Source organism: Geospiza fortis, unplaced genomic scaffold (genome assembly GCF_000277835.1).
Source record: "Geospiza fortis unplaced genomic scaffold, GeoFor_1.0 scaffold538, whole genome shotgun sequence".
Classification (NCBI taxonomy): Eukaryota; Metazoa; Chordata; class Aves; order Passeriformes; family Thraupidae; genus Geospiza; species Geospiza fortis.
In genome coordinates this window covers 8,130-26,658 of record NW_005054368.1, presented here as the reverse complement: position 1 = coordinate 26,658, position 18,529 = coordinate 8,130, and the positions used below count along the sequence as shown (strand labels likewise).

General features: G+C 40.0%; 1 protein-coding gene across 2 annotated transcripts in view; it reads right to left on the bottom strand.

Moving 5' to 3' along the window:
- Nucleotides 1-679: 679 nt before the first annotated feature.
- The window catches only part of SMTNL2 (smoothelin like 2), an 18,799-nt gene continuing 949 nt past the window's right edge, over nt 680-18,529 (bottom strand). Inside the window, exons 2-9 of one of the 2 annotated variants that reach the window (XM_031059845.1) lie at nt 12,492-12,585; nt 11,541-11,783; nt 10,808-10,861; nt 9,227-9,302; nt 7,282-7,452; nt 6,600-6,717; nt 5,157-5,308; nt 680-3,162 (exon numbers count right to left, since the gene is read on the bottom strand). In XM_031059845.1, the coding sequence (XP_030915705.1) occupies nt 3,036-3,162; nt 5,157-5,308; nt 6,600-6,717; nt 7,282-7,452; nt 9,227-9,302; nt 10,808-10,861; nt 11,541-11,783; nt 12,492-12,585 (1,035 nt within the window). In that variant the 3' untranslated portion in view covers nt 680-3,035. The remainder of the gene's footprint in view (nt 3,163-5,156; nt 5,309-6,599; nt 6,718-7,281; nt 7,453-9,226; nt 9,303-10,807; nt 10,862-11,540; nt 11,784-12,491; nt 12,586-18,529) is intronic. The other variant, XM_031059846.1, reaches the window with a different exon arrangement.

The following is an 18,529-nucleotide window of genomic DNA, read 5'->3' as shown; positions in this document are numbered from 1 at the left end:
CAAAGCTGCGCAAGCATAACCCGGGGAGAGCGGCGGAGCAGTTCCTCACGTTGTAAATTTTGTCTGGATGTAGAAATTAGGGTCACTGTTTGTGAAATGGCCAAGTCCTCAGTCAGGAAACGTCTCACGTTTTCTGTGGAGGAGTCTAACCAACCAGCATTAATGAGACTAGATCTAAATTAAGTATGTTGCCATATTCCTTGTTGGATGCATGAAAAATACCATAAATAGTCATATTCGTCTTAGAATCAATCAGCAGAACTGCTGCCACTGTGTTGAAGTAGGAGAGTTCTCTAGGTTGAGCTCACACTGCAGCATCATCAACTACTTTCTTTCAGTGTTGCTGAAATCCTAAAGCAGACTAACGTAATAGGTCTGAACAGTGGTGTTCCACTAGAGTCCAAAATAATCCATGAAAAAAGGCTGAGAGGGCTGGGGCTGTTCAGCTTCCGGAAGACACATCAGAGAGCTTCCAGCAGCCTTTCAGAATAGTCTTAAAAAGTAGATGATGTCTCTGATGACAATGTCTTGAAAATATTGCACAGAACAAACTGATTTAGCCTTTAAAAGTAGCATCAAGTTGACAATAAACAACCATAGATATACTTTTAGATATAATACAGAAACATTAGAAAAGTTAAGAAACAGTCCATTTGCGTAAAATATATACTACGCCAACTTAAGAGATTGTTCTTTTATCATTCATGTTAAACACACTGTCATATACACATACACACATGCTCTGCATTAAAACAATAAAAATACTGAAAAATCAATTGGGGGCATACATTATATACTTTAATTTCAATTCAATCATACAATCAAATAGTTGAGGTTATTCATATAGAGCAGCCCTCTTAATGCACAAAGCTGTAAGTTTTTCTAGAAGTATGTCATAACACTATCTCCCTAAACCCTTACACTCAAACCATCAATTGATCAATTCAGCTTAAAGTCTTCAACTTTCCTGCAAGCAGGTGGCTGGTAAGTCCCAGATATCTTTACAATCACCTCTCTGAAGTGGGAAGACTTTAGAAAACCTGTACAAATACCTTGTGGAAGCTGCAAAAACAAGCTAAATTACAGAAAGTATGTAGATTCACCCTGCTGAATTAGCAATAATTTTACAGTCTAAAAGTTCCTTTCTATAATTATATGCTATTACGCCTGAATTGGCCAAGCACTTACCTGCGTCTTCAGCACTCACATCACACAGTAAAATCATCTACGACCTCGGACTGTGAAGGAATGCGATGTATTAAGCCAGTGTTGCCCCTCCTGTGGTAATTATGATGGACTCAATAAAAAGTATTCTACTGTAAGAATGTAAATAGGTGTATTGTATGTGCCAGTTTTGGATAGATTTCTCCTCGTGCTTAACCAAAACATAAGTACAATGTGTTTATCCTTAGAGTGCATTTGGTAGAGCTATAGGCACACACTTACTCCTCAGAATTATAATCCTTCAAGACAAAGTAAAGAACTGAAGGCAATGGCATTTATATGCTAACAAAGCAATTGCTTCATTCATGGTTTTTAAGTAAACTAGACTAGAAAGGGAGACTGAAGTAAAATCGTACTTCAAATGCAGTTGAACTTATGTACTTTTTTTAACTAAAATTCAGAGCACACAGAATCATGACTGGAACAAAAATCTTTTAAGTAAAAGCTATGTGTTTTCACTGATTTTACTTGGTTATCTGTCACATCATTCTAAAAAGATGCAATAAATCTGAAGAATGCTTGACATATTTTATTATAAATGTTCATCAATACAGAACCAAATTAATCTTTCTAAATATCTACAAAAAGCACAAGGGCAGGTTAAAAAACATTCTCTAGCATGAGCAAACGATTTGTGGCTTTCAGTTTTTTTCTTTCTATGAGCCTCTTCTTAGGGAAGAAATAATTTTAGAAGGCTTTTTTTAGTCCTGTAAATCTGGAATAATCTAAACACTGTACTGATGGTTTTAATAGTAATTTAACTGAAAACTGAAACTAGTGCAAGGCTTTTGAAACTATTTCAAAACTCCCACATCTTTCATATATATTTTTGTGTATTGTTCATTTGCCTCAGAATCAGCATCTGTACTGAAGAGAGTTCACTCTTGTCCACACTGAAGAGCTGCTCTCCCCCTGAGTCCAGGTAAAAGGACATTATGGGCTTGTTTCTATTACAACTGTTCAAAGGATTTTTTACCTCGCTAGCTCCTACCTTTCCTGCAATCCTAAACCATGCAAGCACACGATCTCAGACAAAGAGGAGTCCCAGCTGTTGCTAGTCTGATCAAGAAATCAATCCAGGACTGCCAGTAGAGGCATTAGCAACCCTCTCAGCAAATACTATTAGATTTGACCATTACAGACAAATGCCATTATGTAACGTAGTAATCTGTCACCACATTCATCAGACAAGAGGTTATGCTCTCTTTATGATTTAAGAGAACAAAACAATGCCTGTTTGATCTCGGTGTGTGTATGCTAGAGGGGAGGGGTAGGGTTGGAGGAGAGGCATGATTGCTCTAATGGTTGAGTACTCTAGGTTCTTATTTGCTAAACAGAATTTTCCTTGTCCATCTGCTATTTCTTTTATACTATGTTTAACAGAGAAGTGAAACTGAAGGTGCTGTCTTCTGGAGTTTTACCTGCATTTTAAGATGGAACACCTTCATAGCAGAATCACTGCATAAAATTGTCCCTAACCTTACAGACAGGAGAAGTATATTTGCTTCCTGTGATCTTTAAACATAAAAATCCTAAAAATCCAATCTACTACTAGCACTAAAATGACAATATTTGCTTTTGCCAATGTCTTTTTGTCTTTGTCAAACCTATTTCCATTATTACTGACACGGTGATGTGATCAACACTTCAGGGCACTGCTCAGCAATACTTCAGTCAGCCAGCTACACAGCTGAATGTAAGCAAAGGGACAGTACAAAGCAAGAAATAATACTGTGTTCCATTTGCAAAATGTTAGTCTTCCTATTAGCATGCTGTACTTGACCCTTCTGGCTGGAGAGGTGTCGATGGTTTTATTCAAAACATCGTAGATGACTGTACAGAGACTGGACATAGGTGAAGACGCACATGGGATCTGGCTTGTGACCCATCACCATCATGTCTTCCACTTCTATCAGACGGTCACAGTGAGCCATTTTCCTGTATTAACAATAAAACAGATACAACAAATCAAGAGTTACATAACTACTTCCAGTATTCATTTGATGCTCTGATTTGAGCACCATTGAAACATTTAAGAAATCCTGAGGTTTATTGGCAGCATTTCATTTCACAATGAATTGAGCAGGGTCGGGCTGGACGTTGTTATTTTTATGACCACAGAATATTCCTGTTCTTTCTGTCTCTTGCTTTATACTGGGATCTGATCTAAAGCCCTGGAGGGGTGGTGCTTTTTTCACTATCATTCACATTCCTTACATCTGTAGCATGTAACCCAATCTCACACTACTCTGCCCATGTCTCAGTTCTTGGTTAATATATAGGGAGTTCCAAAAGAATGGAAAAACTCAGGAGGAGATGAGATGTGCTGATGAAGGCCCATGTGGCTGTGAATTGGCTGTGAACTGTTTGTTCTCCACCACACCCATATCTTCAAGATGTGAGTGATCTGGACCAGCAGAAAGGAACAGATCTGCAGAGGCTTAAGATGAAAAATCAAAAGGGCGGGGATCAATTGTATCAGCATAGCTAGTACTGGGGTGAACAGCAATAGCTGAGAAAACAGCCTTTACTGACACTCAAATAAATCAGTTTAAAGGCAATCATAGCTACGAATAGTAATTTCTGTAATTTTCTCTCACCTAATGTTTCTTAGTGTTGTGTTTATGGTGTCTTTTGTTCTCACCTAAACTTACTGTTTATATAAACTGAGGTAGAAGAACACTCCAGCTTTCCTTTGACAGTTGTAGATAGTTTTTTAGATCAATCTAAATGATTTTTAGATCAATCATCAATCACCTAAATGTACCACAGAATCTCCTTCAACTCACTGACAAGCAACAAAATGTTTTTATATATACATATATGTGTACTTATAAAAATACTTGTATTTCCCAAATTAATTCCTTTGCTAGAGGCTGTAATAAGGAGAAACAACATTATGTCAAGAAATGCGAAAGGTTTTTTCTGAATGGGCAATGGCAAATCCAGTTCTTTAAGTTACCTCATTAGCCATGTGTTCGTACCGCCTGTAACCATTTGGAAAAAGTGTACCAAACCCAGCTGCATACCACATGGAGAGGTCTTACCCTAAGAATCACATTGATATCAGCTCAAAAATGTTACTATTTCTGACTGGCAGGTTCACATTCATAATGACTTTAACAAATTAGTTAGCATTTAATTACCTAATATACAGCATAAAAAAGAATCTGGATAATGTGACTGAGGGTATTAGCTCTGCCTGTTTTCAGAAATGCAATTACCTGGTTGAGATACTGAGAAGCTCTCAGTCTTGATCTGTACTTACACTGAATTCAACCTTTGTTGTTTTTCAAGCAAAACAAGGTACAGTTAGAGATGAAGTCTCACACGTTCTATGCATTCTCTCTGCAGAGCTTTATTGTCTTTTTTGGCATGATACATGCAAGCTAGTAATGCTGATGCCTTAAGTTTTAGCTTCATATTATCCAGATTCTGTACTGCATGAGTATGTAAGTCTGAACTTCATATAAAGTGTTAGCAAGTTCTCCTCACAGTTTAGTCAGACAAAACAATCCTCTCCCAGTCCGAGAACCAAGGACACCGTTGCAGCTTCAGGCCCAAAAAGTGTAAACAGCAGCGAATTGAGGAGAGCAATCTGGGAGGATGGGGCTTCATAATCTGAAGGTGTAATTGGACAATTAACCCCAATATGTAAATGGACCAAAACTTACAAAAGTGTGAAAACATGTGCTCCATCATCCATCCTGGGTGTAGCCTTGGCCAGGTTCTTGTACTGTCCAAGGTGTATCCTTTGAAGGCCTTTTTACTAAATACCTACTTTATTCCTTTAACACTCTCTAGCCTCTGTTCTAGGTAGCCTCCCAAGGCATCAACAGAGAGTCAAAAAGAATAATAATGAAACTCTTCACTGCTGCTCAGGTGCGTTAGACTTGAACTGGAAGCACTTCCCAGAGCGCTAATGTACTCACTCAGCCGTTGTGAAGGCCAGCTCAAAGTTCTGCTTGCGGTTAGCTGGGTCAAGCTTATTATAATCAAAAGCTTCAGGAAAGAAAGAATGCACAAGAGCGCAGAATGCCATCCCATCGTTCCAGCTTGAGGAGAAGTTCTGCAGATCAATGTGCTGTCATGATGAAAAAAATACACGTTAATGCAGCACAGGGGAACAAATAAGAGCAGCTGCTTTTGTTCAATGCAGTTTTTTATCATTCTTTCCCACCAGCAAGAGCACAGGCTTTATTTTCTTCTTCCCATCTTTGTATGTCCATTTCATTGTTGACATTCTGAGAAAAAAATGGCACTAAAAAGCAATAAAAGCTCTTTGCCTGAAATACCCAGATGCAAAGCAGACACATAGTCAAGGTCCCTGATCCAAATCCCACTGAAAATACTGTGAAGAATCTCATCAACATCAGTGAGCACTGGAGTAGGCCAGATGTACCTGCTCAGTATCTGTGGAAGCTAAGGACACTGCTTATATATAACCATAATCACCTTATGGAGGATTTAAAATTGAAGAACAGTTCATTTTGTGAATAACCCTGGATAAGATGATGCTTGCTGGCTTTGCCCAATTCAATATCTGTTTACACACAGATAGGTAGAAACATAAGAAAAATCATACCTACTGCACAACCTGATTCTCAAAACAGATTCTTATTGTTACTTTCAAATGCCACAGTGAAAAGAAACGTATTTGTCTCATGCTGCTTTCTCATCATATAAAATTCAAGTCCCAGCTTTTCTGATAAGCAATTAACCATAATTTTAATTAGTTCTGCTTATTTATACTATAATCTACAGTTTAACAATAATTATGCACATTTAATAATGTTGAAAAGCATACTAAACACGTGCAAAAAATCCCTAGGAAAAAAATTCTGTATTTCTTTGACAGTTGCAGTTTAAGAAGGCCAGGTAAAATGAGTAAAATCTCAACTGCTGTATTCCTATAGTGACACTGATGCTACCTCACAAAAATTTACTCAAAGTATGATTGAAACTCAACCATTCACTACAAATTTATTTGTCGAATACTAAGAGAGTACTTGGGTCTGCATGTAGCAAAATGGCCATAGTCTCCATGTATTCAGAACTTGTCATGTATCATGTGAATAAAAAATTACAGCCTGCAACTAAGAAAAAAAAGTCTGAGTGTATACTGAAATTTTTATCCATAAGCACAAAAAGGTTGGCTTTTAGAAAAACACTAATGCATTGCTTTAATATACATACAGAATCTCATTCATGCAGTCACTGACAGTCTTGAATTGCTGCCTACACAAACCATATTCATGACTTTGAGGAAGTAAACTAATTCTCTAGCATATTTTACATTCACCCGTTGAGCATGGAATTTTGCAAATTCTCTTGAAACAAAAAAGAGAGAGATGAAAATACTACCATATCTTTACCTTGTATCCTATGGTTTTTGAGCGACACCAGTCTAACAGAATTTGTTTAATGCTGCTAGCGCTGGCAACCCCAAAACTCAGCGACCTCTTCAGCTTAGCTCTGGATTCTCCCTTTCCTCTGGAAAATTAACAGAGACCAGATTAAATTATATTCTAGAAAATCTTAAACCTATTTGTCAGGAACATCTATACAACTTTGCTCAGGTCAGTCCCTGTCCAGGAGATATTTGAGAAACATGTTGCTGAAACCTTGACTTGTTGGTCCTGCAAGAAAAACTTAGTTTTATTAAACGAAACCCAGAATTCCAATTCCAATCTCTCTTTTCTTTAAATCATACTCCCATCACGAAGTGTCCATATTTTGATCCTTAATGAATGGCAACAGAAAGTCACTATATTTGCAGTCTCCTATAATGATGGAGAAGGCAGCTTTCACAGAACTCTTCCCTGATAAAAGGGAACCTGCTGCTTCAGCTGAACAACTCCAAAGTCAGAGGATTCTGTAGCTGTGATTTCCAAGGCTTGGTCTGTAAGTCAGTGAAGCTTTAGGGGCCTCATATTGTCCCTTAGCTCCAAATCCTACACGGAGAGAGTTCTCCCACCCAGCTGTACACTGCTGGTAATAACTGACAAATTAGTTTTCCATTAACAAACCATTCTGGAGACAAAGACTGAGACGTACTTTCCATCATCGCGTTCAAGTTTTTCAAAAAGCGCTTTCCTGGCCTGCGTTCCTGAAGTCCGTGGGAGCGTCTGAGACCGCACCAATTCTCGCCTCCTTTCAACTGGGCGATGCACAGCAGGAGGAGGTGAGTGAGAGCTGGGGGTCACCTCACAGCAACTGTCAATGGCACTGGAGAAACATAACGTGAAAAGTATGTGGTAAATGAAAGAGTAATTCTCTGCAGTGACAAGAGCAAGCACAAAGGTTCAACTGTTGTCTCTAAACCTTCCACAAGATCCATTTCAAGAGGACCTGCATGAGTCAAAAGAAGCAATGTTAATAAAAGTAAAATTATTACTGACACACAACAGCACATAAGTATTGAAGCACCTAAGGTACTGTTACAAATAAGACACAGCTGGACAAGCCACCGAGCAGAACAACAATTAAAAACCTTCAAGAAAAAAAAAAGAAGACAAAAAAAAAAAGTTGTGGCCACACAGGAGCACTAAATCCCATCAATTTCCAACTTCAGGGTTCTTGGAGGCTGTGACATTTTTAAAATGAAATTTGAAGAATAAATCAGGAAGTACTTTTGAAATTTTTACTTGTAGCACACAGAATTCTGACCTTCTGACAGTGTTGCTTTACTGACTGCAAGCTGTATATGTGATTGAGGAATATATTCTAATTTGTGTTTGTTTGAGCAATATACTGCTTCATTGGCATTAATGAAGCAAGCCAAACATTGCATTTGGAATGACTCCATATCACAGAGATGAGGAAACAGGCAAAGAACAATTACATCAGTGTCACATGTTAATTTCTGGTACAGATGAAGGTCGGGTATGACACCAAGTCCTCTAGGGTGCTCACTGTATCATGACTCAAATACTGAAGTGCTGATGTTGGAACTACCTCAGAGGAAATGTAATGCCTAATTTGGGATTGTTTTCAAGACAGATACCAGCCTAATTTAAGAGATTTAAACTTTCTTCTCTCCAATTATTTTCTTGATGGATATTTTGCATGCTAAGCATGTCTGTATATGCCAGGAATAATTGTGATATCATGGAATCCTCTACTAAGCAACTGCAACTTTAGTTAATAAAGAATGTGTAGTAGTCCTCAGCAAGGCAATTATCTACAAATTAAAGTCTAGGCTAGCCCAGAGGAAAGCTCACAGCCTTTGACACGCTTAAAATATAGCACCAGTGACTCATTTGTTCTTTGGTGCACGGGTGGGACAGCCTGAAGAAGCACCCCCCACCAAAAAAGGAGCCGAATGTGCTAAGGCTATCCAAAGCTGCAATCACAGGCGTGATGTTGATGTACAGCCTACCAGATGCCTCGTGAAAAGAAAGGTGTGACGATTAACCAGGATATGGCCCTGATATAGGAATCAGAGGCACAAAAGAGCAAGTCATGCAGGGGGTTTAGGGGGAACGAATGATCCTCATACTAGACATATAGCATGATATATACAGCAGGTTGCTGATTTCCCATGAGAAGTACAATCAATAAATAAGCTGGTATGTTTCACCTGAGAACATTCAGGGTATGTATATAAGCACTGCTGTGTTGAATGCAAACTACTATGTACAGTACATCGCTAGGATGGTTTTAGTACAGATAGTGTGATTATTCCAGTAGTCATTGACATCGATTGGTTATTTGCTGAAAGTAGAAGTGTGGTTAAGAGGAATATGCCCATTTACATGTTGATGGACATAGCACATACATTACATACATTAATGTAATTTAATGTACGTACATACATACATTAAATGAACTACGTATGTTAACGTAAGAGATTATGGGGCAAGTAGATTAATGTACAATTATACATCCAATGCTTAAAACAGCATCTGGGACTCACCTGTTTTCCAAGTTAGCAGAACACCTGTCCCTTGAGACTACATTGACCACAATGGCCTAACAAAATGTCATGAAAAATGCATACCTTTCACCAGTTTTGGCTCCACTATGCAGCCTGTAGTTCACAGTTGAGACAGGCTTGGTGACAGAAGTAGCATTCTCTATATAAAAACAGAAAAGATGCATTAGTGCAGAAACTTTTCTCACGTGCTTTCAAATAGAAACTTTCCTCATGTGCTTTCCTGGTGGATAGACACACATTGATTTTTACTCACCACACTGTAAAGCTGCAGGCCTCTGACTTCCATTTGAGCTAACAAGCTGGGGAAGGATTTTCCCCGGCAGTTCAATTCCTCTGTAAAACTGCAGCGAGGATAGTGTAGGCATACCAGGAAGGACTCCAAGAGGATGCCTTTGATAAAACTGCAGTTGGAAGGTCAGATCACTTCAGGCCCTCAGAACAGGGCACACTGCCACTGACATTTCAGTTAAAGGAAAAAGTGGTGCTTGCAAAAGTCATTCTAGCAGACAAGCCCTGGGGAGTTTAATGTAATTGAGTACATAATTTAAATGATCTAATTTCTACCAGGAAGACATTTTACTTTGTAAAGTAAAACAGACTCAAAGTTGCAAATGTGGCTTAAAATCAACTTTGCCTCTTCCTCCCTCCACCTCTGAGGTTCTACCTTATGTGCTTTGCCTCTTAGGGCTCAGCTTTGGACTCCAGCTATGCTCTATAACTGCAAAACTGTGAAGTGTCTTGCCCAGTTTTAACATACCAAAGCCAAAACTTGTTGCATAAACCAGCAACTGATTTCTTGAAAGCTCCTTCTACACACGAAGAAGCAGTCTAAGATGATCACTGTCTTACTCTCTGAAAATGCAGAATTCTTCCCTCTTCTTATAGAAGTGATCCAGATCAACTACACTTCTCGTGTAAAACACACTGGTAGATGCCAGCATACAGGTGTGACAAATTTGTGACCACTTACAATTGCCAGATATTTATGCCAATCTCAGATGTTTTCAGATGAGGAGGAATGTAATCCTTATTCCGAAAGGGCTACGTATTTTGCTAAACAGACTGACACTTGAGACCACTGTGAAATGCCAGTACATTGTGCAGACAGTAACAACTTGGTGACAGCAATCAGAGGTACTTTTGGAGAGAGCTCAACTCATCTATTTCAGCTGAAATCAGAAATCCTTACAGCATTTTGTCCTTTGCCACATTATATCACAAAGGAGACGCCTTACTTTTATCTTGCTCAAAGTAATTTGCTTCAGCATATGTGGGTGGGCACGCCACTTTCCAGCTGCCTTGTGTGCAGTCACAGTTTTCACTTGATCAGCTGAAATCTTCACTGCTCAAGCTGTCTGCCTGCCTCACTTTTCTGGCACCTATGGTTTCCACTGCAGAGACTGCCTAACGGTACACACGTACATCACTGTGCAAGTAAGGATAAGTACCCCTCACTTTGAACTGATTGAGAATCTGATGGAGTAGAACAAGTGTCTGTGATTCTATGAGTCTGCATACATACTTGTTAGCAATGTTAGTATTACCGTGTACCTACAAGTCAAAACTACATGCTCAGATCCCCCAAAGAGCCCAGAATCACTCTCAATTTTTGTTGCATAAGGGCATGCATATAGGAATACTCACCTCCAGTGGCAGATGAATCCATTGTTCTCATTGGAATTGAATTCCAGTCCTTCACTGTATCAGCACAAACAAAGACAAAGGAAGTGTTTGCTACATTTTTAGTTTTAGTAAGATAAAAACTGAAATAATAATCTGCAAATAACCCCTATCTCTTGCTAGCAATCCTATCCCAGTCTCCTGTAATTTCTGACCCATATATATAGTCCAACTTGTAAGTGTCACAGCCAAGGATGAACGGCTTCCATGTGAAATTTTTTTTAAACTCAGTTTCAATATAACTAAGATTCTGCAATCACTGATATGTGTATATGTGTCAGACTGCTGTCAGTCATTCCTTCTTCCAAATGACTATTCGAACCTGCCGGCCAAATAACTGCCTAACTTCACACAGGACCTCCAGTCCTAAAGCATTAAAAATGTCCACAAATTTCATGAAAAGAGCTGGGCATGTTTAAGAGAGTCAGTAACTTACTGAATTCAGTAACTGTGCTGTAAAATACACTTCACTAAAAACTCAACTATGTTAGGCACAAAAATTCTCTGCAGATGTGACATTACAGCTGAAAGCTCCAGCTAGGACCCACAGTATTCCAAAATGGAATGTCCCACGATGGGATATATAGCCATAGAAGCAAGGTTTCATAATGGCCACTAGGTCACAGGACAATACTCATAGCACCAGCTGAAGAAAGGAAACGGGATGCGGGTTCAGCAAGTTATTTTTCTTTTTTACCTGGCTGGTTGGAAGATTTTACTCCCATTTTATTTACGCTCTTGCCCTGTTCCAGCAGGCAAGAAGATGTATTAGTTGTTCCTGTTGGACAGATGTTCTCTCCTGAAAACTTCTCAGATGTCCTGGTTACTGCAGTAACGGGAAGGTGGGGCATCTGTAAGGCAACTGCAGGGGCATGGGCTTCGGGGGACGAAGATTCTGACATCTGAAAACAGATCAGTTCACGGGCGACTTTTGCCTGACCTGAATAAAAAATGGGAGAGAGGATGTAAATTTGTTTGTAGTTCATAACAAAGCTACAAACCAATGTTCATGTAACAACTTTATTTTACAGGTCAGTGGGCTTACTCCTCTGTGAAACATTATACCATCTACATAGCAGAAACAACCCTAGCCCAAGTGACCCTTGTAGCGATCACACCTAATCTATGTGAATCTCAGCAGGAGCAATATCTTCAGATCATTAACATACTAGCATTTGCATTTGGTAAGCTTCTCTTCCTCTGCGCAGCCCTCACTCACAGTCTCCTGCCCCAGGTAAGGAAGCAGCATTTTTGTTCATGGTTTTATGAAACACTGTATGACTCTCTCTAAAGCCGAGATGGTAAGTCCTTCCTCCACTGAAGGATGACAGAAGCAGATGGGTGACTTGCAACATGTTTTGGGATGCAAGACTACAACGGCACCCACCACAGAAGGTCTTATCGCTCATGTCTCAAGTTAATGCAGGAGTAATAGCTTCCAATTTATGAAACACCGTAGTACATGCTTAACAGTAAAGCCAAAGTTTAGAAATTAAACTCCTAATTATGAAATAAAGTACAGGTGCCACCAGACAATATCCATAGAAACTATAGTAGATTCTAACCCTTCAAAAATGTGAGTCCTGCTCTATGACTGCCAAGATCAGGTATTTTACAAGCAGTGTTGCTTCATTTCACGCCCTACTCCTACCTGATGATGAAGATCGATGCCCATTTTCAATGATGGAAGAACTAAAAACTCTTCTAAACTCAGGTTTCTGGTGGTCATCCAGGTCTACACTCTGTCAGAAAAGAAAACAGACATGACAGCTAAATTTCAAACAGCAGCAAAAGTGAGAAGAATATCCAGAAACACCTGCCAAGAACAGGTCTTCCTCATGCAAGAGACCACTAAATAAGAAAGGAACAATTACCTAATCCCAGGAGCCGAGCCTGCGAATGAAGCATTGGCAATGCATAACTTAAATCAATCTTCACACGTATGTCCTTAATGGACCCCAAGCACCTAGGAGGTGTTATCTTTTGTTAGATAAAGGTATCACCACCCACTGCAATGGTGATAAACAGAAGACTTGATGTAACAGTGGAGAAATTGATTGAGATTGCATGGAATAATGCTGTGCATTTTTTTCTATTTGCTGCAGAAAGAAAATACAGTATAAAAACATATTGTACAGGCATTACAAAGTAAATTCAATCCTAGGACACTACAGCTATTTTATAATCTGTAACATTTGTAAGGATAGCTTTTTTCTGGCAAAAGCATAAACTGTCCTCATAATGGCTGTCAATATAATTCCGGAAAAATCAGCCAGGAATTTTTTTGTGGGTTTAGTAGGAGGTTGTGGGGGTTTTGAGGGGTTTGTTTGATTGCGTTTGTTGTCTGGTGGGAATGGGTTTTTTCTGGGGGGTGAAGGGGCATGTTAAACCATGAGGAACTATGTGATTTTTGGCTGCATAACTAAAGGAAGAAGAAACTGCTTCACAGATACATGATTACTGCAGTTAAGTTTCCAAGAAGAAGCAGCAGCTACAAGTAGTAGAGAGAAATTCCCCAACACACAGTCCACAAAAATGTTCATTGATTGCACAGTTATACCCAGATGTTGTAATTTCTGGGAGAAACCCCCTATTTTGAAACTTTTGGAAAAGGTACTGTGCATGAATAAACTCAGTTATCACTAGCTGCCAGGCTTGAGAAAATTACAAATTAAACAAATACTAATTATAGAAACCATGCAGCATCAGGGGTTCAGAATCTTTATTGCTGCATTTAGTGCAACTGAGATCCCAGTCAACAATTACTGCCCAAATCCAGAACTGAAATGTAAAGCACAGCTAATGCAACTCCCTAGAATGTACCCATGATACACAGTTAGAACTGTTTAGCCATTCATGTCACATTATGGCCTAAATGCGAAGAATGCCTGTGTAGGCTGTAAACATGAATCTACTTTTATAAGCTGGGGAGGTGTGGGTGAGTAAAATCGCCAAATGACATGATTGTTGCAAAGGTCACGTAGCATTCTACACACTGAACTGGCTTTCTAATGCAATGTCAAGTGCTGCGTTACCTTATTTCATGCAAACCTGACTGCTACAGTTTGGCTAACAGTGCCAAAGAAGAAACTGATACCAGGCTGGAGGATGGGGAAGAAGGCCCATGTGCTGACAGAACAGTGGGAGGATCTGAGATCAGATTCTGATGTGCATTTAGTAGTGTCAGACTGAGGTACTTTCAGAATTCACTGTGGAGATGCCAAGCTGCTGACAAACTCATGTTTAGCAATACTACTTCTGTCAGTGCTGGTTACATAGATTATAAATAGCAGAGGGATAACTACACGTATCTGATCTTAATAATAAGAAGTACACATTTGTACAACTCGTGACAACAACACTACGAAGAACTGATGAAGAAAAGAAAGTTAACACTAATATTTTGGATGCCTTATCCAAAGCTGGCTTGTAGAACTAATCTCTGTGGAGGTCAGAGGTTTCCATGTAAGGAGGGTGATAATACTTTCCATAGTTACAGGACTGCTGGAATTTCTCCTTTGCTGCAAAGAAGTTACACTTTGGAGATCCTTAACTGGAAGCTGCAATTATCGCAAGCCAGTAATAAAATTTCAATGCATTCAGAAAAAATAAGCACCAGTTCACAGGATTAGAAAAAAAAAAAAAAAAGAAATACAATTGTTATTTCCTCGCTGAACCTCTAAGGTGCATGTCTGTTATGTCTCTTCAAGATTTTGTCTGCAACAAGATCAAATTCTAGAAGAATGACAGACACATATGATATTGCTCTCACTCAAATGACAGATTTCAGTCATTCAGTGTCATTCATAAAACCACCAACTACCACAAGGGTCACAATACAAATCACTGGTTCTAGAAATGCCGTTTATGTAGGAGAAGTACATCCCATTCTTAAATATGATAGGTGAAATTGTTGCTTCACTTTTAATGAACAGTAATATTGCCACTGACTGCCACAAAGGCAAAAGTTCCACACTCTGTTCCTTGCATATATAGAGATCACTGAGATATCAGATACTGGGAACAATGAAATTTTGAGGAAATGGAAACAAGCCAGCTAGACACCAGCAAGAAGTGTACCACATTTACCCCTTAATTCTACTACAAGAAAGCCATCGTCCACAAGACAATACAAGTATTCTCTATCTGTAACTGACCCTGCTACGAGAAGAAAAAGCCTCAAACACTATGAACATATTAGAAAAGCTATTGCACTGAAGACAAACAATAGGAGTACTGGATATAAATGGATAGGAGAGAATAATTCTCTCTTAGCAGCTTCAGCAGGTGCCTATGGCTATGCCACAGTGAATTAAAACAAACAACAACAAAAATAATCTAGATAAGGATCAAGGCAACCATGAAATGTCATCGTTCCAAAAGGACACTTCTGGAAGTATAAGAAAATAACAAAGAAGTTAAACCAACAGGCTTCCTTTATCAAACAGATGAGTTAAGATAGTTTGGAAAAAGAGTAAGTAATGCTCTAGTAATCATGTAATCTCCCTGTCATTATAGAACCATAGAATGGATTGAATTGGAAGGGATCATAAAGATCATCTTGTTTCAACACCTTGACATGCACAGGCATTCCATGCATTAGATCAGGTTGCTCAGGAGCCCATCCAACCCGGCCCTAAAGACTGACAGGGACGAGGCATCCGCAACTTTACCGGGCAACCTGTGCTTCACCACCCTTTGAGTGAATGGTTTCTTCCTAATATCCAATCTAAACCCACCCACTTTCAGTGGTTTAAAACCATTGCCCCTTGTCCTGTTGCTATCTGGCCATACAAAAACAAGTGCCTCACCCTCTTTTTGTAAGCCCCCTAAAGTATTTGAAGGCCGCAATGAGGTTTCCCTGAAGTCTTCTCTTCTTCGGGCTGAATAACCCCAGCTCTCTCAGCCCATCTTTGCTGGAAATACTTAGGTCATTCTATAGACCCAAGTCATGTCTTATGCAGTTACTCACAGGCTGCCTAGGTGCCATCAGGTCATCAGGGAGAGATCCCAATGGGTAGTAATACTTGTTTAGACCTTCATAGGTGGTCATAGCCAGCTATCTATCTCTCTGTGGCTTTGACCACTGCAGGCAGATTCTCTGCAGCTGTGTGTCCTAGCTATACAGAAACTCTTCTGACAGTTTTAAAACAGGACACCCTTAAAGTACTTTTAGTTCTCCCTCTTAACAAAGGCATCATGCTTAATCATAAAAACTATGGAAATACCGTAAGTTATGAAGCTCTTGCCAAAATGTAAAATCAGACAACAAAAGAAAGATCAAAACCCTTTCTTTGTAAATGCTCAGTAGCGCAGGTATGGCTCCAGGATCCAGATCTTTGAAACTACCTCTTCAAATATTCCCTATTTTCCACTTTTGTGAAAGCAGCTCTCAAGACTCTGGCATGGTTATGAGAGCTGAGTTGAAGTCTGGTATCAAAATAACAGAAAGACTCACCTCCAAATCAGAGCAGCTAATGGCCATTTAAAATGGCACCAAAACCAGCATTTTGACTGCTCTATATCAGCTTTCAATGACATCATAGCAGAAATTGCCCAGATTAGAATTAAAAGGAGATTTGTGTCCTCACTTCTGAACTATGCTTGGAATTCCTGGATTCATTTTTCCCCAAATGAAATTACCATGAAAAATAATCTAGCAATATTAGAAAATAATGGCTGAGACACCAAAGATGCTCAGAATCTCTGATATTCAATTAATGCTGCATCGACCGCACAGTAAAAAGGAACTCAACCAATAAATCTTTTCAGGAGCAAAAGAGCACATCTTGATTTGCTACTATTTCCAGGTCAGCATTATTTGCTTCTCGTGTCTCGCATTATAGAAGTATTTCCTAAGACTAGAAGCGTCACCAGTTTTATTATAGGTGCTCGTGTGTCTGTAAACATACACAGTGCCATTTATGGTATTCTGTTTCAAATGCTTCAGTCATATAACCAGAAATTGGAATCAGCTGAAGGAACAGTGTTCATTACAGAAAATCTGAGGCTTGGTCTTTTGTCATTTGCATGCAGCCACATCAGAACCTGACCCACAAACTCATGTTTTCACTGCACAAATTTGGCATGTATAGCTGTAGCTGCACCTCCCATACTTCTCAGTACTGAAATTCCCTTTCGGTCAGCTCTGCTAACTTGGGAACTTCTCCAACCTAAATTGTTGGGAGGGCACTGAAGATCGATCAGCACTTAAGTGATCTTCCTTGAACCCCCAAAGTAAAGCAGGAAGGTTCCCATCCAAACAAAAGCTCATACTGTGCTTTAATGCAGACCGATACCTAAAGCTGGATATTGGCCATGACATGGATGCAAGACTTTCACAGACTGTGAAGTGGACACCACAGCATAGACAGTGGTGATGGAGTGAGGGACCACAATCCCTTGTCCCTTCTGTATCACTCATTTCAATTCCTTGCAATACAAGCAAGCGTGGATAGCTCCGCAGAACAAAAGGTAATCAGTCTGGAAGTTGTGTGGATGCTGCTTACCTTTGTCACATGGGGGAAAGGCAGCAGTTGCTAGAATGTATCAAATAACAGTTTTACCTTTCCATTTGCCCAGAGGTAGGAAGCCCAATGATCCCATTAACAGGTCAGTAGGAATGAAGAGGGCTGGAATGCAATACAGACTCTGCTCATTCCCACCAATTCTAATAAATGTAACTTCCAAGCTTTTCTTCTTTAACCCCAAGCTTAGATAGACCACAGACTAGTTTTTTAAAGCTCCAACAGTTTTAAAACCCCCTTAAGACATGCTTAACCGAGAGGACGTGAAACTGGCTGTCATCTGTGAAAGCCAAGTCTCTAGTACCTTAGTTTTATGTGACCGAATCACAGTGTACTGACTGGTTGCACTCTCCTGGCGTCAAAGGTGGCACAGGAGCTCTCAATTCTTATCGCAGAGACAGACACAGAAAAAGAATTACACAAAACATCTCAGTACCAGATGAGCTTTGCACTATGGGGTTTTCTGTGCACCAAGTTACAGTGCTCCATTACACTGCAGAAAGTTTTATCAGTGGGAGGGATGACTACATTTGTGCAAGTTCAGGTCACAGACACCACGAAAGCTTGTGTCAGCCTCTCAGGGACGAGCTGCAGCAGTGAGGGACAGTGGCTGGACAGCAAAACTGACTCACAGCGGGATGTTATCTTATGGAAACCACTGCCTGCTATATGCTTAAGCTATTCCCCTTTGCAAGCTTCCCAACTGGCAAACAGCATTGTTGGCACACAGATCCCCCAGAATCGAGTCCAAAAAGGATACAAAAATATTCGCGTACACATGTACATTGACAGCCTAGACCGCCCCATCTCCTCTTATTTTTAACCACAGGGAACTGACAGGTTGCTACCACTCTAACCAAGATCCCAGTCTGACCAAAGAGGGCCATAATCAGGTAGATCTCTAGATGCTATCACAGCCAAGACCATCTCTCAGAGCACCTCCCAAAATACCACTGACCCCTGGCAAAAGAGGAACCCCGTGTACCTAAACATTACCCGGTGCCAACACAGTCTGGCAACACCCGTGAAGCATCCCTTCATGCTTGCCCTTGGCCCTCCCTCCTGTCGTCTCCCTGGCCGCTTACTTGGCTCCGGCCAGCGACCGTTCGCTTGGCATGACCGGAGAAGGCGCCGTCGGCCGAACCTTGCGCCGGCGAGC